We start from the raw sequence: 26654 nt of genomic DNA on the forward strand, positions 1-26654 counted from the left end.
TTCCATTTTTGAACCTAACGACACAGTTTTTTGACTGAAACTCCTTTGAACACTCCAATGCTGGTGTCTTATTAGTATGTGGGCTGCTGTTAAGGCACCATGATACAGTTTCACTCGAGGCCGCTCAAGGAGGCATTTTTGGGAAATCTTGCTCATATTGTGCTGAATGTTCATTGTTATGATCAAAATATATTTTTTTCTGCAGATATCCATTTTTTTGTATGTATTTGCTGAACAAAAACATACAATAAACACAAGTATTGGAATAAATGTGGGATTCCTATGATGACTTAAAAAAAGAAAAAGAGGTCTAGAAGCCAAAAGGGTTTAAAGCAACATCAGTGCTGCTCAAAAAGGGACGACTTTGGGATCCAAACAGGAACGTAGAGGCCTTGTCTGCACACAACATTCAATCTTAAAACACATGATCAGCAGCCAGAGAGGATGTAGAGTCGCAGAAACAGTCTGTGTGTTAGTACTGATTCAGTGAAATCTACTTGGCAATAACAGCGTTTTGTTATTTGGTTTTACAAAGTACTTCTGTAAATGTTGACTAAGAAGTGTGCCAACATTGAACTTTCTAAAGACATATAAGAAAGAAACAACTAAACTCTCTGAACTGCTGGGAAGTTAAGTAATTACCTTCATTAGAGCCTCTTCTGTTGGGTGAAATTAGAATGTTTCCAATCGAGGTGCATCATTTGTTTCCAATTAGTGATAATGCTCTTTGCACGAACATTATCTTTTTTAGCCAGCCGGAGCGATCTGCGCTACCACTGCTCTGAAGCTACGTTTTAAAGCTCCAAGCAACAAAAGATATAATGCTCATTATTTTCCGTTTCTATCATTAAAAATGGGTAAAACAGGGAAATTAAAAGTGTTTATTAGTAGAGCTGTCTCTAGCATTTTCTGGTAATTATGTTCTTTCCTTTCTACTGGCAGGACACTTTTCTGAACTGCAGAGAACATTGTTTACTCCGTGTCCTTTTCGACACCAAAGAAGGTGAAACTAAATCACATGATTGGTAGTTGTTGAAAAGCAGATTTAAAAACATCAATCAAAGCTTAATAAGCTGTCTTTTTCTGTCCATTTTGATCCAAACAACTTACTTTCACTGCTTACCAATAGATTTTTAGCCCTTATGTCGGCTTTTCGTAGATGCTGTTACAAATCAGAAGATTGTTTTCTCTAGTTAAACATATATTGTTTGATTATTTTATGACTTTGTATTCTTGCCATCAGTCAGGAAAGAAGACTGATACTATCTGTCAACTACATATGAATGTAAGCAGACAGTTAGCTTAGCATGAAGACTAATAGCGAGGGAAAACAACTATCACCTATAACTACTTATCACACAAGTTAAAACATTGCACTTTATTTAATTTACTGGAGTAAAGAAAACACATGAAGTGGTTTCAGAGGGTTTTGCGCTGGACAATTTCATAGCAGGAAACCGCTGGAGGGAACCGCACAGCTGGAGGATCATCTTTTTGTGAGTTGTTTCTTTGCACAAATATTGTGCAGCGATACGCAGAATTTAAGATGGTCTTTACATGAACATTAAGAAAACAATGTAATTGGTGGTTTTGCAGAATTGTCAAATATATGTGTAATTTTCTGGCAGGAGTTTTAGCTCAGCTGAAGAGCTGGAGATTTGAACCTCTGACCCTCTGCTCATAAGACACTGATCCACAGTCACAATTGAATTGAGCTTAGATATTACTATGTGTAATAATGTCATAATGCCATGGTCACAAACGCGTCACAAAGCGAGGGAATCTGCAGAGGAGAGCCCAGGCAGATAAACACAGAGGGCTGATGTCTGAATTTTTAGTCTTTATGTTTCTAGTCTATTGCTGGAAGACCTTAAAATAGAGTTTATCATCCAAAAACCTTCACCAATGATTTAAACATAGAGAAATATTGTCGTCATTTGTGCGTTATTATGCTGTGATTTTACTGGTCCGGCCCACTTGAGATCAAAATGTGATGTTGAATGTGATGTCATTATGTCCATTCCACACCATATCCTACCAAGCACAACTACTATGCATGGATCATCGCTGCAGCTCAATATTAGCTGCTTCAATTCAATGCTATATGTGGAGACCACAGCATGTGATGTGTATGACTGTCACAAGTCAGTTTGAAGAGGTTTAATATTCTGCTGTGAAGAGAAACTTTTGGGGTAAGCAGTGACTCCATTTCCCCATCCCCCCTGAGGCGCAGTCCTCCTCTAAATGACCTCAACGCCACTTAATGACGTAAACTCCTCACAATTTAAACATTTGCATAGTGACATATCAAAATGCAGACAGGGTGTGTGTGTGTGTGTGTGTGTGAGGGGGGGGGAGGGGAGAGGCAGTATTGGTTTATGTGCAAAGGGATTAAGATCAGTAATCTGGAATGCACAGATGGGCGAACGGTCCAACGCCCACACACACACACACACAAACCGACGTTAGATCATGTGCACAGCAACATCTGATTGTAAACGTTGGATTAGATTGACATCAGCATTCATGAAAGAATACCTTCACAGCCCTTTCACACAGCTGGTAATGCCACTTCTCACAGGAGTCAGGCACTGATTCTGTACCATTTCAAAATCTTACTTTTGTCCTACTCTTATTATTGTCATGTTGATTTGCTTTCTCTGATTATTGTTTAATTGCTTCATGTCCAACCACCATGCTCTTCTGACTTTTTAACAGATTTTGCATACAAGCTTTTGTTTCCTTCTTCGTGGAAGTGTATATGGTGTCGAGACACTACTCAGAGCTGAAGTTGTGCTCCTCATCACAAATCATTCAGCTTTTTTTTTTATTTAAACATAACTCCCATGAAAGGATACAATCAAAGATGAGCAGGTGGAACACAGTTGTGATGTTCTCGTGCAGTGCGTTGAAACTCTGGACTAAACACCGAGGTAAACCGCAATCAATGGAGACCGAGGTCGCAGTGAGTTTCACCCATTTACAGTTACTCGTTTCCTCCATCATGCTGGTGAGAACTGCAAACAAAGACAATACAAACATTCAGTAGAAAATATAAATATACTTTGCATATTTGCATGCTACGATGGACCGTGGCGGTCTGGAACTGGCCCTCTCTCTCTTCTCTCTCTCTCTCTCTCTCTCTGTCTATATATATATATATATATATATATATATATATATATATATATATATATATATATATAGTTTTTGTTTTTATAAACATTTGCCAGTCCATGGACAACCCCGCTGTGTGTGTGAGATTCATAACTAGCGAGCATTACGGCCCTTTGTAACTACTTCATGCCACTGAAACAGCATGACTCAAAAATCAATGAATGAGCTATAAAAAGAGTATTAAGAGGACTCGTGTTTCCAGGGAGAATTTCATACAGGGGATCATATTTCCTCCACAAAGGAAATATGATACTCGGCAGGATTTCCTGTAGCTTCTCATTTCCTCTGGTTAGGAGAGTGATAAGAACCGCACAGACTCAAATGGGATCGTGTAATTTATGAATTAAATTGCTATTCAAAATCAATTAATGACAGTTAATCCTAGGAAGAAAGCCTCCAAGAAATATGAATACATCACTCAGTCTGCAGCAATTCTTCATATTGACCTTAATGAAACCATTATTAGAAAATAATCGTATAACGGTCGGAACCTGAGTAAAATTATGAATTGAAACATTTTTACAGTTCATAAAGTGGTGAACAATTTAACTCCTAAAGATGTTGGTAACTTCTCATCACCACCCATGAAGTAAATGGACCTGTACTTGTGTTTTGGGTACTTGCTCAAGGACACATCAACGCGGGCCAGCAGAGTCTGGGATCGAACCACCGGCCCTCTGATTGAATAATGACCCTGCACACCACTGAGCCACAGTCGCCTCTTTCATAGATACAACAGGTAAAAAAACAAAAAAAAACGTCTAATACAAAACGTTCATTAAAATATAACAATTTATATTCTAGATAAACAGTTCCAAGCCACGTCATGCATATAAAACGATCTACCAGACACCACAACCTATGATGCTGCAGTAACGTGGCAAAACCACGACGCCAGTGAGCACAGGAGCGTTGTCAGCGTCCGGTCCTCGCAGATCTCTTTGCTGGTCTTCGTGGGGTGAAGCATGTCTCTACTGCGACAGGGCCGGGAGCGTCTAGCAAAGCTGCTGCAGGTCTGAAACTCTGTTCTGCACAAGGCGCACAAGTCCTAAACAGCGGGACATTGGGGAAAGTCTGGAGGCCGAGGCTTCTCCTGAGTGGCACTTTGTCTCCTGAGGTGGACTCCTGACTCTGCTCAGAGACTCCAGGTCTGACCTTTGACCTTCCTTGAGTCCAGGGCACCGTCCACATCGCTTTCAAACTGTGTATTTTTCTGCGAGCTCTCTTTGTGTCTTTCAAAAGATGGGAATTAATCTGAAACTCCATACTGTCCATTACAGCTTTAGGAATCACACCGAATAGTTGAGGATTTTCAATGAAGGTGTGCAAGACAAGAACTCGGAGTTCAAGTCTCCTTTCAGACATCTCTGCCTTGTCGGGAGGCGGCAAAAGACACGGAGCGAAGACTGTGGCTATGTTGGAGCTGATCATCAAGTTTTCGGTGCATCTTTGGGAGACTTTGGAGAGGAAGTCAAACAGGTGATGCAGACAGGAAAAGTCCCTGGCGGGTATCAAACAGCAGCTGGAGGGCCGAGGCTCAGTCCTGTGGGCTGGAGAGCATCTGAGCTTTGAGCAGCGCTGAGTGAAGCTCAGAGGAGAACAAAGGCTCCGGCAGCTTCCTGCAAAACTGTTTGATGAGCGTCGAAACATCGTTGGGGAGGGCTGTGGTCAAACAGCCCTCTCCTCTATTCAGCTTGGCCCTGAGGGTCTTAATGCGAGGAAGAGAGCCTGGTTTTCTGAACAGGCCAAGACGCTCCAGCAGAAATGAACAAGCATTCACCAAAAACAAAAAAGAGCACCAGTCCAAACTCAGGAATGTACTGACGCTGCAAATGCTCCAGAGGAACACCAAAGATCTTGGCACCGCAGATGAACACGCTCTCCTCCTTCTTCTCTAAACTCTTCACAGTAATCCCGTAAAGAACTTGAAGGTGAAACCGAATCACATCACTGTCCGTAACCCTCAGCAGTGCGTCTTGTTGTACACGTTGTGTATCCTCGTTGCTAAACGAGGAAGTCTGTGGAAGGCAACTTGACACTACTGGCACTAAACGGGCGCCATCTTGGCTCCGTAGCGGAAGAGGAGGAGCTCTTTTTCCGCCAGCTTTTCATTAATTTATTTATATGTTAGTGCACTGTATTAGAGTGCACTGCATTGCAGTGTACTTCGGAAAGTGTTCGGTGGTAGACACGGCCTAGGTTTAAGCACCATTTTGCATGTTTTGGGTACAAGGCCGACTTCTACGGTCGTCGGCCCTATATAATGAGGAGAGGTAAGTGCCTGCTATTGGGAACAGGTGTGTGTGGATGAGAAGTTTTCGACCGTGGCCGAGCGAGGTGGCAGTGCTGTATCCGGTCTTGTTGTATCCTGTGTTGTGCTGCAACATGTAAGACTAACTTAATTCAAGTGTATTGGACGCTGTTGATTTATGCTGTGGATTCATGGAGCAGAGAATAAATGGATCAAAGAGACACAGCGGCCATGGACATTGGATTTGTTTGTGGCAAGAACACGCGTCCGAACATGTTCTCCCATTCGGCTCCAAGGCTTATATTGGGTGAGGTTGGAGCCTCTACACCAGGTTATGTATTACAAGCAGTCGTATTTGCGTAAATCATGCCAAAATGAAACAGTATCTGTCATTAAATGCTGTGGATTGTGTATCCATTCACTTCGAACGATGGCTGTTTCATTACCTGACACTTTTAAATATATTCCAAGCCATAACAAGCCAATTTCACATACATAAACCACACAATCCAGCATCTGTCAGGAGGGGCCGCGGCATATTGTAACAGCAGGAGGCATATTGTAACAGCAGGTGACCAGAGGGGAAGGAAGCTAGGAGGCAGATTAGCATCAGGAGGGTTTGACCTTAACAGCAGACATGCCAGATGAAAATTTGGAGAGCCGAGGGTCTCCTCACATCGATCGGTCTTAGAAAGATGATAATCTCTTCAAGGGGAAAAGACAGCGCCACATGTGAAGATGAATGAGACAATGACTTCATCTTCTTTCTTCATTTGTCACGATGCTGCTTGAGTTTGTACAGAGTTTCACACATGAGTGCGACTATGACAGGACGGACTGTGGGTCTGATTTAAAACTGATCCCGGGTAATTGCGGAAGAAATACAGTCCCATAAATCAGTTTTAAAGCTTGTAATCTTTTCATAAATTAAAAAACTACACCATTAAGCAACTTGGCCTTAACTAAGCAATCTAAATACAACTACAATAGTATATTTGATCCATTTCTTTGTGACATTCTGGGGAAAAATCAAACTCTCACTTTCTCTCTGACCTTGTCTATTTTACTCAAAACCAAACTTTGACCTTGACTATAAGACTGCACTAAAATCCAATGTTTGCGTCTTTATTATAGAATATTGTTGTAGTACTTAATGCTTGCCTAATTTTACATTTCAAACAAAGTTGTGTGGTGTTTAAAAATATATAAAGCAGAAAGGTTTTGACCGATGTGATTTTAACCTTTTGGAAACTGCGCGAAAATCTTCCCGCTCCCATTTTAAGTCCCAGCATGCCCCATTCAGAGAGTCTTTTGGCATAAAATACGTAATTTTTCCGTTTTTAAATCGAACGACACAGTTTTTTGGCTTTGTTTTATTGCAGATTCTGATTCTTTAGGTCCTAATCTTTCCAAAAAGGTGTCTTATTGACCGCTCCACGAGGCATTTCTGGCTCATATCATGCTGGATGTTCCTACGACGACTCAAACACAGTGGAAAAAGGAGGTCTGGAGACAAAATTGGTTCCACAGTTTTCAACGGGTTAAAATGTTTTGAGCTGAAAACAAAAAATCTGACTCCTGAGAACTTCAAAGGCATAACAAAAGACATTGTACGGAGGCAAAGAAGAGGCGTTTCTCCTGTTGCTGACTCAAACACCTGCATGCACAACTGTGCACCAGGTGAACACTCACATACTTCACATACTTCCATGATCAATCACACACACACCAGAGAGAGAGAGAGAGAGAGAGAGAGAGAGAGATGGTTATTGATGTTCATCTGCTCTTGGGATCCTCGGGGAAGTGATATTGCAACACCTGATTATCTCTGAGCCCGAACATCAACAAGAACGATCTTTCTCCAGAGACGGATTTAAACTTTCCTTTCAATTTATTCTTTCTCCCTCTTCTTCCGTATCTTTTCTCTCTATCGCGCCACACACACACACACACACACACATGCACCAGCACACACACACCAGCACATGCACGTACATAAACACACGCACATATACCTGCACGCACATATACACACACACCTCCACTCCTGCCTCCTTCCTGCCGTAGCGTTTCTCTCAGTCGGTTCATCCTCCCATTGTCCCTCGTGTCTCTCTCTCTCTGCTTCTCCTCCCTCTTCTCTTTCTGTCGTTCCGTTTCAAAGGCCGGGTGATTTTGAAGATGTTTTCTGCTCAGAATTTTCCATCACTGAAATAATTGCACAATCTCCGCTGCCATTACGTTCCCTCAGGGGACTGGAGGTTGATGTCAGAGGAAATATACGGGATCCCTTGCAACACGTGTTCATGCTCGTGTCATATGTGAAATACTACATTGATGAATAAGAAAGAAATCAGAAAGATTGAAAAAGGGTTGAAAACTCAGAAACGCAGAATCAAGCACACTGAGTGTGTTCCTTGATGTTTAGAAATCATGCAACATAATAATATAACAAGATGCAAAACAGTATGACACATTTTAATTTGGGGAAAAATGTAAAATAAGTAATAAATAAGCCCCATCCAGCCGGCTCAAACACTAGTACACTCCTTTCTAGCTTCAAGGCTCTTGTTCAGCGGTGCAGGAAACGAACCGGCCTGTAAAGTCCTCTCACGTGACCCGAGTCGACCAATCACGTGCGTGTGTTCCGATATGCGCCGTCCTCGAGGGAGATATTCACACACGGAGCGAGCGACAGGAGACACCCAATAGTTGGAAAAGGTACACGAGTCCCTTTGAGACACGGTCACCTCATTTAAGACTTTCCTCTCTGACAGAGCTTCCAGTTCGGCCCCTAGAGATGCTGCTATCAGACCTAGACTGCTGGGGGACATCTTAGGATACACTGAGCTCCTCTTCGCTCCTCCTCTCCTGTTCCTTCTCTTCTTCTGGATAAATTATTGTCTCTTTAATGCACATTACTTCTTTCCGAGAGCCTCTGTGCTTCCTTGCCTCTAGTTTTCATGGATCACGGCCGTCTGGAACCGGGCCGGCCTCCTGCTGTGGCCCCGCTGACTCTCGGCTTCCTTCTGCTGACATGGATCGTGGTTATTTGGATCGCGGTCCATGCGTGTACTACTCATTGTATGAATCATTTCTGTCATATTCATGTAATGTGCTGTAACTCTGTTACATTATTCATTCTGGTCACATGACATCTGTTGCTTCGGTCCATCTTGATAGAGGGATCCTCCTCTGTTGCTCTATGAAGGTTTCTGCCCTTTTTTCCCTGTAAAAGGGTTTTTTTCATCTTTATTTGGGGAGTTGTTCCTGATCCGATGTGAGCTCCTGGGACAGGGATGTCATGTGTACCGACTGTAAAGCCCTCCGAGGCAAATCTTGTATTTGTGATTTTAGACTATATAAATAAAACTGAATTGAATAAATAAACCTGAATAGAATGTTTTTTTGTTTTTTTTGCTGATATAGTTCTTTCCCTTAAGACTTTGCTGAAAAACATCGAAATAAACACAAGTATTGGAATTCATTTGGAGCTCCTACGACGACTCAAACACAGGGAAAAAGAGGTCTAGACCCCCCGGGGCAGCGGTGAACCTGAGATAATATAGAATATCAGACAATGCCAATAACCACAAAGTGCATCTTAAGGAGACAAGTTAATACAACACATAACAATTCAGTAACTTCAGCCTTTTTTAAACAGACTCAACAGCGTTCATGCACAAACATGAAATTAAAAAGTCCAGTATATTAAATTATATAAAGATATTCTGTCTGCAATCCATTGAAAGCTGGGAATTCAGGATATCCGTCAAGACAAAGGCATCGAATATTCAAACGCTTCTTTAAAACTTAAGCGAGCAAAGAGACTGTCAGGATGTGAAGCGAGGGAGCGTTTGCTGAACAGCCTTTGGGCTGCAGGCCTCAGATGTGTGTCAGTGGGTGGCGAACGCACACAAATAATCTTCCCGAAGGGAAAGGCAAGTGTCAGTCTGCAAAAACACCTTCCTCATTTGTAGTGCAGATCTATCGTACAAAACCCTCTGTGAGGGAAATTATCCCACACAAAAGTGTTGTCGCGCTGCAGTGGAACGGCGCTGAGGGATGAGTTTAGGTGTCGCGTCCCATTTCCTTTTGAGTATAGTGACATCACATAATGAGTCCTGCAAAGTCTTTTGCATCATTTTCCATATTAAACAGGTTTAGATTGTTGTGTTTTTAAATTAGTGTGAGTCTCACCTACAACTCCTCATGAACAGGAATGCACATTTTTGCAAAAATCGGATGATTAATTCATGATAGTATTAACAAATCCTGATTAAATAGGCCATTTCTTATTAAAATGGTAAATGGACTGTATTTGTATAGATCTTTTCTCGTCTTCTGAATCACTTTGACGACATGTCATCATTCACACATTCATACCACAGGAACGACCTTGCGCTCCCACTGAACCTTCTTCTTCTTCTTCTTCTTCTTCTTCTTCTTCTTCTTCTTCTTCTTCTTCTTCTTCTTCTTCGTCTTCTTCTTCTTCTTCTTCAGGGTGCTGCTGCTGAGAGGATCCTTGTCTCTGCAACTGCTGCTAAATTTAGAATCAGAAAAATCCCATCATGCCCTGGGCCATGATGGGATTTTTCCGATTGTCGACAGATCAGGGAGCTGATTGGCTGTTATTCCTAGAATAGAAACCTTTATAATGTATTACCAAACGCATATCTTGTGTAATTGATAATAAGAAAGAAGAAGAAATGAATGATCCGTCATTAATCCGCTTGGAAAATTGGTCTCCGCATTTAACCCATCCATATTGTTGCGATGACCGAGTGGCAAATTCAAAATAAACGCACTCTGGACAGACTGGAGTTGAGTTGCAACATCATTCTTTTTTATTCTCCTCTTCACAAACAAATTAGGCTCCTTTTAAACACCCCTTGTGACTAATTGGCCCAGACCATCTTCCAATAGGGCCGTCACACCACCCAAAAATATGTGCTCTAAACATTTATGTTATTGTGATAACCCCGAAAATAACCCTACTAACTTTACTAACATTTAAACCCGGCATAACTAACATAACTTAAAACCCTTCTCATTTACGTCAACCAACCCAACAGTAAAACCTTGTCACTTGCCCCCTTCCTTTTTCCGCCCCTTGGTCCCACCCAGAACTATACGTGGGTGCTTAGGCCTTGCAGTGACGACCCGTCGTCACACCTCCTCCTCCCTCTCCCGAGAGTACATTACCTCAATTTTCATGTACTCTTGAGAGACAGTCCGCTACCAGGTTGGCTTTCCCTGGGTGGTACCTTATCGTGAAGTTATATGGCTGAAGCGAGAGGTACCACCCTGTAAGCCGCGTGTTAGTGTCCTTCATCCGATTAAGCCATTGCAGAGCTCGATGATCGGTCTCAAGGACAAAGTGCCGGCCCAACAAGTAGTACCGCAATGATTCAACGGCCCACTTCATGCCCAAGCATTCCTTCTCCACCGCTGAGTACCTTGTCTCCCGGTCCAGGAGCTTACGACTCAGGAACAATAGAGGCCGTCTTTCTCCGTCTGTCTCCTGCAGAAGCACTGCTCCCACGCCAACCCTTGAGGCATCCGTCTGCAAAATGAATGGTTGGGAAAAATCAGGAGTGTGGAGAACTGACTCCTTTGTGATAGCCGCCTTGAGGTCTTTAAAGGCCCGGTCACATTCCTGACTCCACCTGACTTTGTTTGGCGCTGAGGCCTTAGTGAGGTCGGTGAGTATGGCTCCTCTCTCAGCACAGTGGGGAATGAATTTGCTGTACCAACCCACAAGCCCCATAAAGGCACGCACCTTCTTCTTTGTAGTCGGCACTGGATATGACTGAATGGCCTCCACCTTCCCCCTTCGAGGCTTGACCACACCCTGTCCAACCACGTGGCCCAAGTACTCCACTTGCATCTGGGCAAAAGCACATTTGAGTGGGTTGATGGTCAACCCCGCCGTCTTGATCAGGTGTAGGATCTGTCTCACGTGCGAAATATGTTCCTCCCACGTTTGGCTGAAAATGACGATATCGTCCAAGTAGGCTGCAGCAAACTGTGGAACCTCCCTCAACACTTGGTCCATAAGTCGTTGAAATGTAGCTGGTGCCCCCTGGAGACCGAATGGCATAACTTTGAACTGAAACATACCATAGGGTGTCTTGAAGGCTGTCAGCTCCTTGGTTTCTGGTGCGAGAGCAAGCTGCCAATACCCCTTGCTCAGGTCCAGTGTGGTGATGAACTTGGATCTTCCGACTCTCTCCAGCAGCTCATCAATCCGGGGCATAGGGTAGGATTCAAACTTCGAAACTGCATTGAGGTACCTGAAATCAATACAGAACCGCAGTGACCCATCCTTCTTGGGGACCAACACCACCGGACTACACCACTCACTGATTGATGGTTCAATTATTCCCATCTGCAGCATAACCTCAATTTCCTTCTCAAACTTCGGCACCAGACGTTCCGGTATCCTATAGCACTTCCGCCGAGGAATGGCCCCTTCCTTCAGGTGTACTTTATGCTGGACCAGCGATGTGAAGCCAGGTTTTTGTTGGAACAGCTGCGGGTCGATTAATGCTTTGATCTCCCCCTTCCGTCCCGGATGGAGATGTGAAAGCTCAAACAAACTGGTTTCAGAGATGTCGCTGGGAAACGACTGCTCTCCCTCTTCTTTCTCCTCATCAACCGCACAGATCAGGAGCTGCTGCTGGACAGGCAGCTGATTTGGTGTTGCCGGCTCCTGAAACTCCTTCAACAAGTTTACATGGAATTTTTGATATTTATTCACCCTCTCTGGCATATAAAGTTCATAGGTGACCTTACCAGTCCGTCTCGTGATTTCATACGGCCCATGCCACTTGGTCAAGAGCTTGCTGTCCGACGTAGGCAGCAGTAACAGTACCTTCCCGCCCGGGCCAAACCCCCTCTCCCTGGCCTTCCGGTCATACCACGTCTTTTGCTTCTGCTGTGCCATCTTCATGGTCTCCTGGGCCAGTGCCGACATCTCCTCCAACCGGTCTCTCATCCTCACAACGTATGCCACAACGTTCTCCCCTTCCGACGTCGGACTTTCCCAGTAGTCCTTCAGGAGGTCCAGTGGCCCCCTGACATGGCGTCCATAAAGCAGCTCGAATGGTGAGAAACCAGTTGAAGCTTGTGGCACCTCCCGGTAGGCGAAGAGCAGATACGGCAGCCACTGGTCCCAATCTGCCCCTGTGTTAGATACAAACTTGCGCAGCATGCTTTTTAGTGTCTGGTTGTATCTTTCCACCAGCCCGTCCGTTTGGGGATGATAAGGTGTGGTCTTTATCCCTTTTACTCCTAGGAGCCTATACACTTGTTGAAGTAATTTGGACAGAAAGTTAGTTCCACAGTCTGTCAGGACTTCCCTTGGTATCCCTACTCGAGCAAACAATTGAACCAGACAATTGGCCACCTGTCTGGCTTTAACCGATCTGAGGGGAAAGGCCTCGGGATAACGGGTGGCATAATCACAAATGACCAAGATGTACCTGTTGCCTGCTGAACTCTTCTCAAGGGGCCCCACCACGTCCATACCTATTCTGTCAAATGGGGTAGCAATGATGGGTAATGGCTGAAGCTGCGCTCGGGCTACCCCCCTTTGTGACGTTAATTGACATTCCCGACATGATGCACAAAAACGTTTTATCTGGACATACATGCCCGGCCAAACAAATCTCCTGGCAATCCTGTTGAGGGACTTTTGAAATCCCAGGTGACCTGCCCAAGGGATAGAATGACCCAGCTCCATAACTTTTTGACTGAGACTCTGTGGCAACACCAAAGCTTCCTCCTTCTCCTGCCGCTGGTACAGAATGCCATTTTTAACTACGAAGGTAGCCTCTGCTAAGCAGTCTATCTTGCCTCGCCTCTCCCCCTCAACTTCTGTCACCTTACTAAACCACGTTTTTAGTGATGGATCCGCTAGCTGCAATGTCGCTATGTCCGACGGGATGTGGAAATCTAAGGACCGGGTGGGCTTTGTCACCATCTCACACTGCTTCCCGGCCGTAGCCCAAACCTTATCTCGCCTCCTCTGGGCTTTGGACTTAGGCTGCTTAACTGGCTCCGCCTCCCACTCAGCATTGAAAAATGGTAACTCCTCCTGATCATTTCTGATTTTCTGTGCCCTAGTAGTGACCATGTTGCATGCCGTTAATGTGAGTGGATGGTCCCTCTGCTGCTCCACCCCCTCTATTGGCGCTACTATCCTTTGCTCTACCTGTACCTCTGTGGTAGCTTGGCCCTCCCCTTTAGCCTGCTGTATCAATTCTAACAATGTGGGGACATCATGACCCAGAATAACAGCGTAGGGTAACTCTGGAGCTAATGCTACTGACAAGAGGTAAGTCTGACCCCCTACTGTAAGATAAACATCTGCTACGGGATACTTTTTCTCATCCCCGTGGACACAACTAATGTTAGTAGTGGTCTCACTCCATAGTTCTCTAGGAACTATACTAGACCGAACCACTGACTGAAAACTGCCTGAGTCCAAAAGGGCCTCCTCACGCTGACCATTCACTAAAACTGGGGCCATGAGCGCTCTTTTTTGCACCGGGCCTGAGTGAGTGGGTCTGGGGACTGAACACAACAGCGAAGGCTTACTTTGTCTAATTGCTGGGCATGTGTACTGAGTGTGACCTAGGGCATTACACTGATAGCACCGTGTATCTGGCCTAGCACTGGAGAAAGGTTTTTTACTGGTATTGGGATTATTGGGAGAGAATTGCCTGCTACTGTATGGAGGCCTAACCTGAGCCTGACCACCCCTTTCACCCCCAATGGACTTACTGCGACCGGTGAAGTGGACATCACGGCCAAAGGTGGTTCTTCTGTTGCCGGCTCTGGCTGACAGGAACACTTCTGCGAGGCGGGAAGCCTCTTTTGCTGTACACGGATCACGTTCACGGATCCACACCTCCAGTTCCGGCTCAACCATCCTCAGAAATTGCTCTAGAATCAAACACTCAGAAATATCCTGTACAGTGGAGCTCTCCGGTTTTACCCATTTGGTAAACATATCCTTCAAACGCACATACAGTTCACGTGGTGTTTCCCCATGACTAATGTCCAGTGACCGGAATCTTCGTCTGTAGGTGTCAGCTGTGATCTCATATTTAGCCAAAATAGCCTCTTTGACCATTTCATAATCTTCAGATTCTCCTACTTCCATAAGCACATAGGCACTGCGTGCTTTACCGGTGAGTAAAGGAACAAGATGAATAGCCCACTCTTCTTTCGGCCAATGGCAGACCGTAGCCATCCTTTCAAAAGTTGTCAGATAATGTTCAATGTCATCATCTGCAGAGAGCGGTATCAACCTAGGATCTCTGTGGATGTGTGTGGCTACCTCTGATTGTGGTCGCTCCTTCCGCCGGCTGGACATTTTCCCTGGACCTCCTTCCTTTACTTCATCCTCACTGCTTGGATTTTCGATTCTGCTCTCATACTCCTCTTTCATCTCCGTCATCTTCGTTTGCATCAGACGAACTTCGTGCTGCATACTTTCCCATCTTATGTCCTGACGTGTGGTCTCTTTTTCCATCCGCTCCTCTCTTGCTGCTTGGGCGTCAATCAGTGACTTCACCATACTAGTCAATTCCTCCATGTCCTCAGGTGTCCCAGCTGTTGCAGTCGGTGACTTCTCTGGCGACCCCTTCTCCGGGCTCTTTTTTTTTCCTCTCGTCATTGGTTTCTTCAATATGTCGAATGGCCTTTACCACTGCCACCAAATGTTGCGATGACCGAGTGGCAAATTCAAAATAAACGCACTCTGGACAGACTGGAGTTGAGTTGCAACATCATTCTTTTTTATTCTCCTCTTCACAAACAAATTAGGCTCCTTTTAAACACCCCTTGTGACTAATTGGCCCAGACCATCTTCCAATAGGGCCGTCACACCACCCAAAAATATGTGCTCTAAACATTTATGTTATTGTGATAACCCCGAAAATAACCCTACTAACTTTACTAACATTTAAACCCGGCATAACTAACATAACTTAAAACCCTTCTCATTTACGTCAACCAACCCAACAGTAAAACCTTGTCACTTGCCCCCTTCCTTTTTCCGCCCCTTGGTCCCACCCAGAACTATACGTGGGTGCTTAGGCCTTGCAGTGACGACCCGTCGTCACACATATACGAAAAGGTAAATATGTATGACAAGCAATCAAGTATGTATTATTCATAGGAATCCTCACTTGTACACTGAATAATGCCGGCATATACATCAACATTCATACAAGTCCAATCTCACAAAGCTGCTGTGGGATCAGCAAAGCCCGGCTGTGTCAGCAGGGTTTGGAGAGCCTGTGCTTGTGCAGAGAGCCTCCGGGCAGAGATTAGGCCCCGTTAGTATCTGTCCAACGTAAACGACCGTGAGCAACAGCAGACGAAGTGCTCCACATCCAAATGATCTCGCTGTTTCCCCCACGACCTCGGCGATAACCTTCTCCCCCAGGAAGCCGTTCTGTGTGTGACCCGAGGCGCTTTAGCTGGAGGGCACTGCTTGTATTATTTCCTGCTGTCTGCAGGACTCCAGTCAGCATGCTCCATATCACCGAGAGCCGACATGACAGATTCGCTTGACGAGAGTAAAAACAGACAGATTTACCCACTTTATGGCGGAAAGCGTTGTATTTCCTTGTGTTTTTAACACTCAATGGCTAAAGGAGGAGGGGAAACGGACTTGGTTTCAGGAAAAGGGGGAAATCGTGACAAAGGGCCGCCCAACCACACACAGCTCGCAGCCTTCCCAGCAAGTAAAAGCATTTGTGCGTCACTTTCAGTCCACCAACGACGAACGATATTCCTGGCTAATGGAGAAGAGTTGCATTTCGCCTTTTTGCCACGTCGGATTTGCATAACCAGGGTTGCCTCACGAAGGCTGCGACACGACACCAAAGACCGGCAGGACACTTGCAGGTCACGGACATCTTGAAAACGTTTGGAGAGACCCGAGTGGATTTTCAGATCGACAAACAAGTTCGCGGAGAAACGGAGCTCCACAGCGAAAAAGTCCTGAAGAATAGGGAAATACTGAACAGACTGATAGATTGTGTCATCCCGAACGTCTCCGATAAGGGGAACGGCTGTATGTGGAGCTACTTTGATATGTGGCCGAGCACGACGCAGACTTCCACTTCCATCGGGACATCGGGCAAAATACAAAATGATCGGTGCCTGTAGCTGAAGTGATGGGAGAGGAGATCCGACGTGAGATAAATCAAGCGCCCCTCTGTCACTGTTATGGTGGACGAAATGATCAACACAGCGCAGGTAGAAAATGCACGGCCCGCCACTGGTATGTCCACCGTCTCTCTCCAGCAGAGCCACATGGAGGATCAGTATCTGGAGGATGGAGGATCTGCAAGGGAGTTCACACAAAGCCAGAGGAGATCGAAGAGCAGACGCTCCTCCTGCTGCTGCTGCTGCTGGTCGATGGACACGGAGAGGTAAAGTGTGTGTAGTAAAGTGTGTGATATAAAACCTCCGTCTTGCTCCTCTCTGGCACTAATAGATACCAGTTAACAGAATTTAACCAACAGTCTGTTCATAAAATCTCTTCCATTGGTTGTTCTGAGCATCGGGGCGAGACAAGTTCACCATTTAAATACACAAAGACGGAAAAGTGTATTTTTCTAAAGGTTTGCTTGGTGCACTGATTTAGGGGCCGATCACACCAGACTCCACTCTCAAAAAAAGGTTTCGTAAAGGTGAGGCAAGTCGCTCATATTGGATCTTGCATCACACATCTCCCAACATTCAGTTGTAGGGGTGACATCCCCGAAAACATGACTCACTAATCTGCACAGCGCTGTCAAGAATCAAAGCAACACAGCCAGACAGAGGAGTCGCAGTGAAGTCATCACGCCGTACCCGGAACGAAAAGTGACATTTCTGGAATTGGGAGCATCATGCATCTTCCATACAGCTGACGAAAACAAGAATAGGAAAGGGGATCCGTTGATGGATCCTCACACCTCTCCTGGCACTTCTCCTTTTGAATTGCGGTGGCGCGAGAGTGCAGATGCGAGCGAGGAAGGGGAGGGAGGTCTTCATCGTTCACATAAACAGAGGTCACTCTTGATTTATGTAACCCTTTTACCTCTGGGGATAATCCAGCTGCTTTTGAATGTCATCCTGCATCTGTATTTTTTTCTCCTTCCATGCTCTTTCTCTAAATTGCATTATTTTGCATCTTAAGAGTGAACCTGGCAAGGAAGTCCTGAGCACAGAGCCAGAAATGGATTTATTACTGTGAACACATGTCCCCCCCCCCCCACCTGTGTGATACCGAGTCAGCAGGCAGTGACACCCACTGAACTCACACCACCGTCATACATCTTTGATGACACACCAGACATGCAACTTGCGCTGGAGAAACACATGAACCCACAGTCTCAGAAACTCACCCTGCGCACTCATTCTCTTCAGTCGACTGTCAACATGGATCAACTTGCATTGGATAAAAGGACGACTAAAAATACGACGAAGCCGCACAAAACAAACAATGGATAACACAACACAGGAGTACAGATAAGGAGAAGAATCCTACGTAGAAGCACGAGACTGAAAGTAGGAATTTGTCTTAGAAATAATAATGATCACGCTGTTGATTTGTTGTTTCTCACATCTAAAAAGTCCTGCGGTGTGGAAAAGAATGGCTGTGAACAAATGTGTTAAAATATTCACTGTTTCATGACCAAATCTTTTCTTCGTCTCAGCACAAAGTCGGTTTCTGACACCTTCAACAGAGACAGGGCTCATTTCTGCTGACTTCACATAAAATCCAGCCTAAAACTAGACTTGGATATGTTACCATCTCCACCAGGAGGGCACGCGAAGGGTCGTGTGTGTGTGTGTGTGTGTGTGTGTGCACCTCCGTACACTCCCTCGTTTTCATACTTCTCATCACTCAGTTTAAACATGTACACCAGTTTAAGCCGGTTTTTAAGCTCGGTTGTCCCCACACACAACCATTCTGGCTCCGTTCTTCTTCTCCGTATACATCTTGGACTTAAAACACAACTCTGCTAACTGCTAAGTGCTAACTGCTAACTGCTAACTGCTAATTGCTAACTGCGAAAGCTTTCTGATGACTTCTGGAGCAGCAGCATCACAGCAGCTGGCAGGAAGAGACTGAACAAACCAGCTGTCGTGATGCTGCTGCTCCAGATTTATGTCTGCATATTGTTATTGTGCATTCTTACAGTTTTTATTACTGTTTATTTATATTATTCTCTTTATTTTACTATGTCTCTTGTGTGCACTTTAACTGCCTGCTGCTGTAATCCTCCAAATGTCCCCGCTGCGGGACAAATAAAGGAATATCTAATCTAGTTTAATTCACGATATGATACATCAGTTCTTTTAACAGTTAAAACACTTGAATACTTATCAATAATAAATGCATAGATCACAGAAATAAGAGGACAGAAATGTCTGTGTTGTAACTCTATTACATAATACTATATTGTATTCCTGACACACACACACACACACACACACACACACACACTCTAACCTGATACACAGACCACGGCTCAGCTTCTCCTTGTTCTCACTCACGTCGCTGGATCAAATGTGTTCAAAGCGGATTAATTTAGCTCCACCAACAGAAGTGAAGAAGTGATGAAGACAGGCTCACGATGTGCAAACTGTGTCAGCGCTGACCTACGACTCGTACGACTCGTACGACTCGTACGACTCGTACGACTCGTACTTGTTGAAGATGTGTTGCAAACCCGTTAAAAACTGTGGAGCTCCAGAGCTCTTTTTCCGTGTGTTTGAGTCATCGTAGCAACCCCAAATTAATTTCTAATACTTGTGTTTATTGAATGTATTTGTTCAGCAAAGGCCTGGGAAAAAAAATGTATATTTGCAAATAAATCCCTTTAAAAAAAGATGTTGATTATAACTACAAACATCCAGCATGAGTATGAGCAGAGTGTATAGAAAAGGAGTCCTTGAGAGTTCACTACTGCTGGACGATAGTAAATAAGAATAACAGTTTCTCCGTTCACTGTTTTATTAAATTGTTTAAGTAATGCAATACAGCTTTCCTTTAATACTCTACAGCAATATGAATATGTCTGTATGATTTGCGTAACATCCGGTATAAATTCCAGCGCAGATGGCGATAAAAAAGTTAAATGGATTTCAACTTTGGGGAGCGATGAAGCTCCAGCGGTCGTTCAGAGAGGAAGACTCTCTTCACACTACTCCTCAGTCTATTTCTCCATCAGCTGGTTTTAAATCCACCAACCAGAGTTGCACCTTTTTTAATAGGTTATCCTCTCTGCTGCTGTCAGCTGTCATATCAGCTCAAAACCAGTTGTGACCCGCCTCCACCCGAGGCTCCTCCAATCAGCATCAGTCTCCTCAGTCATCATCCCTTCTTCATCATCACCGCCACCAGAGTCTGGACTCCAGGAGGGATTCTGCCTGATCCAAACGCAGCATCACTGCCTCTGGTTATCCTGTCAGGATGGAGTCCAACCGCCACAGATATTGCACCACTCAAATGTTATGCATATGTGATAAAAGTAATACATTTGAAACAAGCCTCTCCTGATTGAAATGTCTTCTGCGGCCGATGAATCTACAGCAGAAGCTCGTCCTCTAGCAATCATTTATTCCTCATATATCTGCCAATAACTTCTCACACATGCTCGCTCATTATCCAATCGGTGTCATTGTTCGTGGCTGTCAATCACGACACCAGCTGTGTCGATCAGCTCTATCCAATAAGCACAATGAAACAATGACACGGTAAGCGTGTCATCTTGCTGCTGTCTCTTTTAAATATGACTGCCGCTCTACCTTCACTTCATTCATGTTTCTGTATTGCACCCCTCCGCCTCCCCGTCTCCACCCAGTCTTCACAGATCCGTCAGCTTCATCTTTCTGATGGTTTTGTATCATTAACCTATGAGCCATCATGGCTTGGAGGCGTAACCGCCATCATGTATAAAGCAAGGTGGTGACTGTTGTTTCATTGAATATTGAATCGCAAACTGCTCTGAGTGGCTGTTGCATACTTTTCCTTTCTTGCAAGAAATTAAAGGACATTAAACAACTTTGATTCAGTGACTCAATTCCTCCTTAACAGATCAACAGAGAACATCTTCCATCATACCCATCATCATCATCACATATCATGTGTTAACAACAAGCTATTATCCTTTCTTTATTCCTCTGGTGTCTCTTACTTGAAGTGTTTTTGGTAGTCTTTACCAGAACCACCTACTTTTACTGCTCTTGTCCACCAACACATCTGGTTTCACGTCGTCTGCCATTCCATGTAAATAGGAGTGGGGGAAAAATCAATACAGCATAGTATCGCGATATTTTGCGTGTATCGATACACGGAAGTCGAGTATCGATCTTTTATGGTATCAGTTATAAACTTTTTGGTCCTGGAATAATGAAATCAATTGCATGTTGATTGATGTGAGATGAACAGAGTGAAAACGTCATCTTCTTCAATAAAATAGCGGACAACGTTTTTCTTTGGGGACAATTTGTGGAGGAAAAAAAGGGAATATATCGCAATACTCAATATATCGCAATACTCAATATATTGCAGTATCGTGATAAAATCGTGGGACCTTTGGTGATTCCCACCCCGAGTAATTACAGCCTAAAACTGTGTGGACAAAACGCTGGAGGGCCTAGTGATTGTTAGGAGTTGCTTCTTTCTTGCTGACTGTATGTACATTTTGTCTTTTTTTTTGTTCGGCAGCTCATAAGAACTTAGTTCTGGGTTCTTTACCCTGTTGAGTTTGCCTCAATTAAGGTTGAACGACTGCAGCACTTAAACGCTGAAGTTGTGAGTGTGTGCTGCAGCGGCTTGGAGCCCGAGACACATTTCCCCTCCGGACAATAAAGTGTATCTTATCTCAAGTCTGTCACTGACTGAGTGGTCAAATTACATTTCGATATTCAGATATATACTGTATTAATCCTCAAGGGGAAATTGTTAAAGCGCTTTCAAAATGAAAAAAGGTGTGACTTTCTAAAAACAGAACGGTGCAAAAAAAAATCCATCAGCTTCTATTTTTCAAATATCACGCTCATTTCACGTAAAGAAGTTCACGATGAGCTCATCATGGAAATTCACCAGGATCAACTTATTGTACCTTTTCTGTGTTTAAATCCTACATCGTCCCATCAGCCACCATTTCAATGTATAGTTGCTCTGCTGCGCTACCCAACGTTGTATTATTCAAACCTGCCTGTTGGTTCCGCAGTCTGGTCTTTTTGTATCAGTGACTAAGCTGATGATGTAATCTGGCACCAGCTCCGAGGATTGAGCAGAGTGAAGGAGAGGACTGTGCCAAGCCCTCCAGCAGCTACATTTACTCACCCGCTGTAACCCCAGAGCCTATGCAGATTCTATTAGCACTTTAAAAAGTCCAGCACACCGTCAGCGTGCCATTCTCCACGCTGATGGTGCGCGTGTTTCGCATCACACCGACCTCTCGGCACAAAGAGAGGCTGCACTTTCAACAGTAAGGAAAATTGTGCCGCATTGAACAAAGATTATCATGTAAATCGGCACATACAGGTGTGTGTGTGTGTGAAGGTTATCATCTTCTTGGATGTACATCTCACCCGTTACCAGAGTGAGAAAGACGCTGTCGTCGGCTGATGCTGTGAACTAACAGCAGCATTGCTTCACGTTGGGATTTATTGTAGATTTTATTTCCCTTTATTACCTGAGCAACTGATACAATAACAAAGAATCAGGTACTGAAAGTGTTTGGAAGCAGTAACTGAATGACTCGACTGTTCTAATTGAATCTGGTTTGCAATTGTAAATGTGGATTATTTTCAATCTTAACAGCTGTGCACATGAAGACATTTTCATATCTAACGATCAGAGACGTAATAAGTACCTGAAAGGTACACATTCATAGTCCTGCTCATGTCTGTTTGATGCGTGAAATGTCCGTTCATTTCAGTGCTGCTCAAGTATTCCTTGTTAAATTCTGTCAAGCATCAGCACCACTTTACACAATCCAGTCTGAAGTCTCCTCTTATGGTTTTTAAAACTGGATTATCCTTCTCTTCTTTATTGACAGTAAGTGTTCAGACACTGAACATTGATGCAAAGGCCAAAAAAAAGTTCAAGATTTTGTTCACAGCCTTCGACATCGCTCCAATCCATAATTTGAACAGTATATCGGCAATTATTCTGCCACTGAAACATTTTAATCTTTTAAATAATTATCAAAAAAGAGCTCTAAATGAATTCCCTATTGCGCTCAAACAGAAAGGATCAAACTCAAAGCAGTAAAACCAGAGATATACGTGTGTTTCTGGCATCTACATTATCCAGAACACAACGCATTAGTCGGGTCGGTCGGTTTCGGTGTGTTATGCATGTAGCTTCCAGCTGTTAGCATTCAGCAGCTGGCTACAGAGGTCTGCAGCCAGCTGCTGTCTGCAGCTCCAGCTGACACAGTTTGAAGTCACACCGCTCCGCCTGAAGCCACAAACGGCTTCACACAATTATCAGTTAGTAGTTTTATTTAGTAGTATTCCCAATCACCTGTTTATAAGGAGATTGTGGTTATGAATGCCATTTGAGCTGACTTTGCTTTTTAATTTTCTTAAACTGTACAGTAGAAGCACATGGAGTATACGAGGTCATCATGAACAGGATCAGTGGCAAGTCTATCTAACCAAAGAAGGACATGTTTGTTTCACAGATCAATTATTATTATTATGTAATATGATCATTTTCGTACTTTTTTCAATTAAAAGCGGTACAAATGTTCCTGTAATTGAATTTCATATAATGTACAAAGTGCCGGCTCACTTGACTGCACTTGTTGCTGTTTGTGGATTATGAAGAAAACAACTAAATAAATAAAATAAATAAGTGAAGCCATCATGAGAATATTAAGGCTCACATGTGCTAATATGTGATTTTCATTATTCTTCAAAACGTTGATTACTTCTTGGACACATTGACACATTTAGAGGCCAAACATGCCCACCACAACATTCTGAGCCCCAAATATATTTATGTAAAAATAACTGAGAAAAAAAAAGTTGTATTGAGCAATAAATATTTCGAATTATTTAAAAAATTAAAAAAACAAATCATTATGTTAAGGATTCATTTTGTTAAAGAACAACTTTTCTTCCATCTGTATATTTTCTTTTCTTTGTACTGCACATTTTTTATTTTGTTTAAGTATGTTTAAGTACTTTTATTCCATCTGTATATATTTTTTTCAATCTGTATATTTAATATTCTTTTTACTGCTATTTTTTAATTTTGTTACCGTTCTACTGTTTATTTTTATTACTTGATTTAAAAAAAAAAATCGTACTTGTAAACAATGCTGCTGTAATCCTGTAATTTCCCCCACTGAGGGATTATTTAATTCTCATTTTATTTCTACTAACTGATTAATATTCCAGCATAAGCACAATTATGAACCACATCCTCCAAAGACTTTAGAAGGAGCTGGAAGTCTCCCTCCTCGCTCTGGAGGCTGCGTCCATCACTTCTAACCTCAAACTTTCCCCCAGAAGACCCCGCGCGGCGCTGACCTTTGATGTGCTCGTGGACGACGCTCTCCAGCCGGTCCAGCCTCTCGAGGATCCTCAGCGTGTCTCCTTTCCTGTCCTCCTCCAGCCTCCCCTCGCTCTCGCCGCTGCTCTCCGCAACTTTGGGAGCCCTTTTGCTCACATAGTTGGTGATCCAGCCGACGTACAGGAGACACACGATGTTGGTCATGCCGCTCAGGATCACGCACGTCGACACCAAAGTTTTCGTTCTCCTTGTGCACAGCATCGCGACATCCCTCCATGGGGGTCCTGGTCCGGACGCGCGCGGGCAGGTGGGCTGAGGGAGAGAGACGGACTCGATGTGTCAAAATGTAACCCGGAGCGCAGCGGTCCCGTGACGTCAGTCCGACACAAGAATTCTCCGGAGCCCGAAAAGCTTCATCCTGCCTCCATAGCAGGATTCCCGGTGATAACACACACACACACACACTCACACTCACTCACTCACGCACACACACAGCCCGTTTAGCAGCCGGCGAGTCGAGCTGCGCTCAGCCTGCAGAGCTGACAGACGCAGAAGCTCCAGCCTGCAGCCCAATGGGAGGAGAGAGGGGGGGCGGGCTTTGCTGGCTTCCGCCCCGCCCCCTGACAGCTTTACAGAGGGGGGGGGGGGGGGGGGGGCAGCAAAGCAGAGACTGAAGCACACAGATCCAGTGGTGGAGAGGTGAAGTGAAACAGGTGCTGAAGCGAAACCAGGACTGTGTTTGTGATGCACCAAGTGTGTGTTCAGATCTGTGTGTGCTAGAAGGTGTGTGTACAGGTATGTGTGTGCTAGAAGGTGTGTGTACAGGTATGTGTGTGCTAGAAGGTGTGTGTACAGGTATGTGTGTGCTAGAAGGTGTGTGTACAAGTATGTGTGTGCTAGAAGGTGTGTGTACAGGTATGTGTGTGCTAGAAGGTGTGTGTACAGGTATGTGTGTGCTAAAAAGTGTGTGTCCAGGTCTGTGTGTGCTAGAAGGTGTGTTTCCAGGTGTGTGTCCAGGTCTGTGTGTGCTAGAAGGTGTGTGTACAGGTATGTGTGTGCTAGAAGGTGTGTGTACAGGTATGTGTGTGCTAGAAGGTGTGTGTCCAGGTGTGTGTGTGCTAGAAGGTGTGTGTACAGGTCTGTGTGTGCTAGAAGGTGTGTGTACAGGTATGTGTGTGCTAGACGGTGTGTGTACAGGTATGTGTGTGCTAGAAGGTGTGTGTACAGGTATGTGTGTGCTAGAAGGTGTGTGTACAAGTATGTGTGTGCTAGAATGTGTGTGTTCAGATCTGTGTGTGCTAGAAGGTGTGTGTACAGGTCTGTGTGTGCTAGAAGGTGTGTGTACAGGTCTGTGTGTGCTAGAAGGTGTGTGTACAGGTATGTGTGTGCTAGAAGGTGTGTGTACAGGTATGTGTGTGCTAGAAGGTGTGTGTACAGGTCTGTGTGTGCTAGAAGGTGTGTGTCCAGGTGTGTGTCCAGGTCTGTGTGTGCTAGAAGGTGTGTGTACAGGTATGTGTGTGCTAGAAGGTGTGTGTACAGGTATGTGTGTGCTAGAAGGTGTGTGTACAGGTCTGTGTGTGCTAGAAGGTGTGTGTACAGGTATGTGTGTGCTAGAAGGTGTGTGTACAGGTATGTGTGTGCTAGAAGGTGTGTGTACAGGTCTGTGTGTGCTAGAAGGTGTGTCTCCAGGTGTGTGTCCAGGTCTGTGTGTGCTAGAAGGTGTGTGTACAGGTGTGTGTGTGTGTGTGTGTGTGTGTGTGTGCGAGAAGGTGTGTGTACAGGTATGTGTGTGCTAGAAGGTGTGTGTTCAGATCTTTGTGTGCTAGAAGGTGTGTGTACAGGTATGTGTGTGCTAGAAGGTGTGTGTTCAGATCTGTGTCTGCTAGAAGGTGTTTGTACAGGTATGTGTGTGCTAGAAGGTGTGTGTACAGGTCTGTGTGTGCTAGAAGGTGTGTGTTCAGGTCTGTGTGTGCTAGAAGGTGTGTGTACAGGTATGTGTGTGCTAGAAGGTGTGTGTACAGGTATGTGTGTGCTAGAAGGTGTGTGTACAGGTATGTGTGTGCTAAAAGGTGTGTGTTCAGATCTCTGTGTGCTAGAAGGTGTGTGTACAGGTCTGTGTGTGCTAGAAGGTGTGTGTACAGGTATGTGTGTGCTAGAAGGTTTGTGTACAGGTATGTGTGTGCTAGAAGGTGTGTGTACAGGTCTGTGTGTGCTAGAAGGTGTGTGTACAGGTCTGTGTGTGCTAGAAGGTGTGTGTACAGGTCTGTGTGTGCTAGAAGGTGTGTGTACAGGTATGTGTGTGCTAGAAGGTGTGTGTACAGGTATGTGTGTGCTAGAAGGTGTGTGTACAGGTATGTGTATGCTAGAAGGTGTGTGCCCAGGTCTGTGTGTGCTAGAAGGTGTGTGTACAGGTATGTGTGTGCTAGAAGGTGTGTGTACAGGTATGTGTGTGCTAGAAGGTGTGTGTACAGGTATGTGTGTGCTAGAAGATGTGTGTACAGGTCTGTGTGTGCTAGAAGGTGTGTGTACAGGTATGTGTGTGCTAGAAGGTTTGTGTACAGGTATGTGTGTGCTAGAAGGTGTGTGTACAGGTATGTGTGTGCTAGAAGGTGTGTGTACAGGTATGTGTATGCTAGAAGGTGTGTGCCCAGGTCTGTGTGTGCTAGAAGGTGT

At 44.4% G+C, this 26654-nt stretch overlaps 2 protein-coding genes across 3 annotated transcripts in view; one reads left to right on the forward strand and one right to left on the reverse strand.

The window, feature by feature from the left end:
- galnt18a (UDP-N-acetyl-alpha-D-galactosamine:polypeptide N-acetylgalactosaminyltransferase 18a) overlaps window positions 1–24510 on the reverse strand; it is a 71115-nt gene extending 46605 nt beyond the window's left edge. For both annotated transcript variants that reach the window (XM_068602309.1, XM_068602307.1), the window contains exon 1: window positions 23999–24510. In XM_068602309.1, the coding sequence (XP_068458410.1) occupies window positions 23999–24242 (244 nt within the window). In that variant the 5' untranslated portion in view covers window positions 24243–24510. The remainder of the gene's footprint in view (window positions 1–23998) is intronic.
- slc12a3 (solute carrier family 12 member 3) overlaps window positions 23871–26654 on the forward strand; it is a 27113-nt gene continuing 24329 nt past the window's right edge. The window contains exon 1 of the mRNA XM_068602306.1: window positions 23871–24422. The gene's annotated coding sequence lies outside the window, so the exon portion shown is untranslated. The remainder of the gene's footprint in view (window positions 24423–26654) is intronic.

Source organism: Clinocottus analis, unplaced genomic scaffold, assembly GCF_023055335.1.
Source record: "Clinocottus analis isolate CAN_PGR_092001 unplaced genomic scaffold, fCliAna1.0.p SCAF_6, whole genome shotgun sequence".
NCBI classification, from domain to species: domain Eukaryota; kingdom Metazoa; phylum Chordata; class Actinopteri; order Perciformes; family Cottidae; genus Clinocottus; species Clinocottus analis.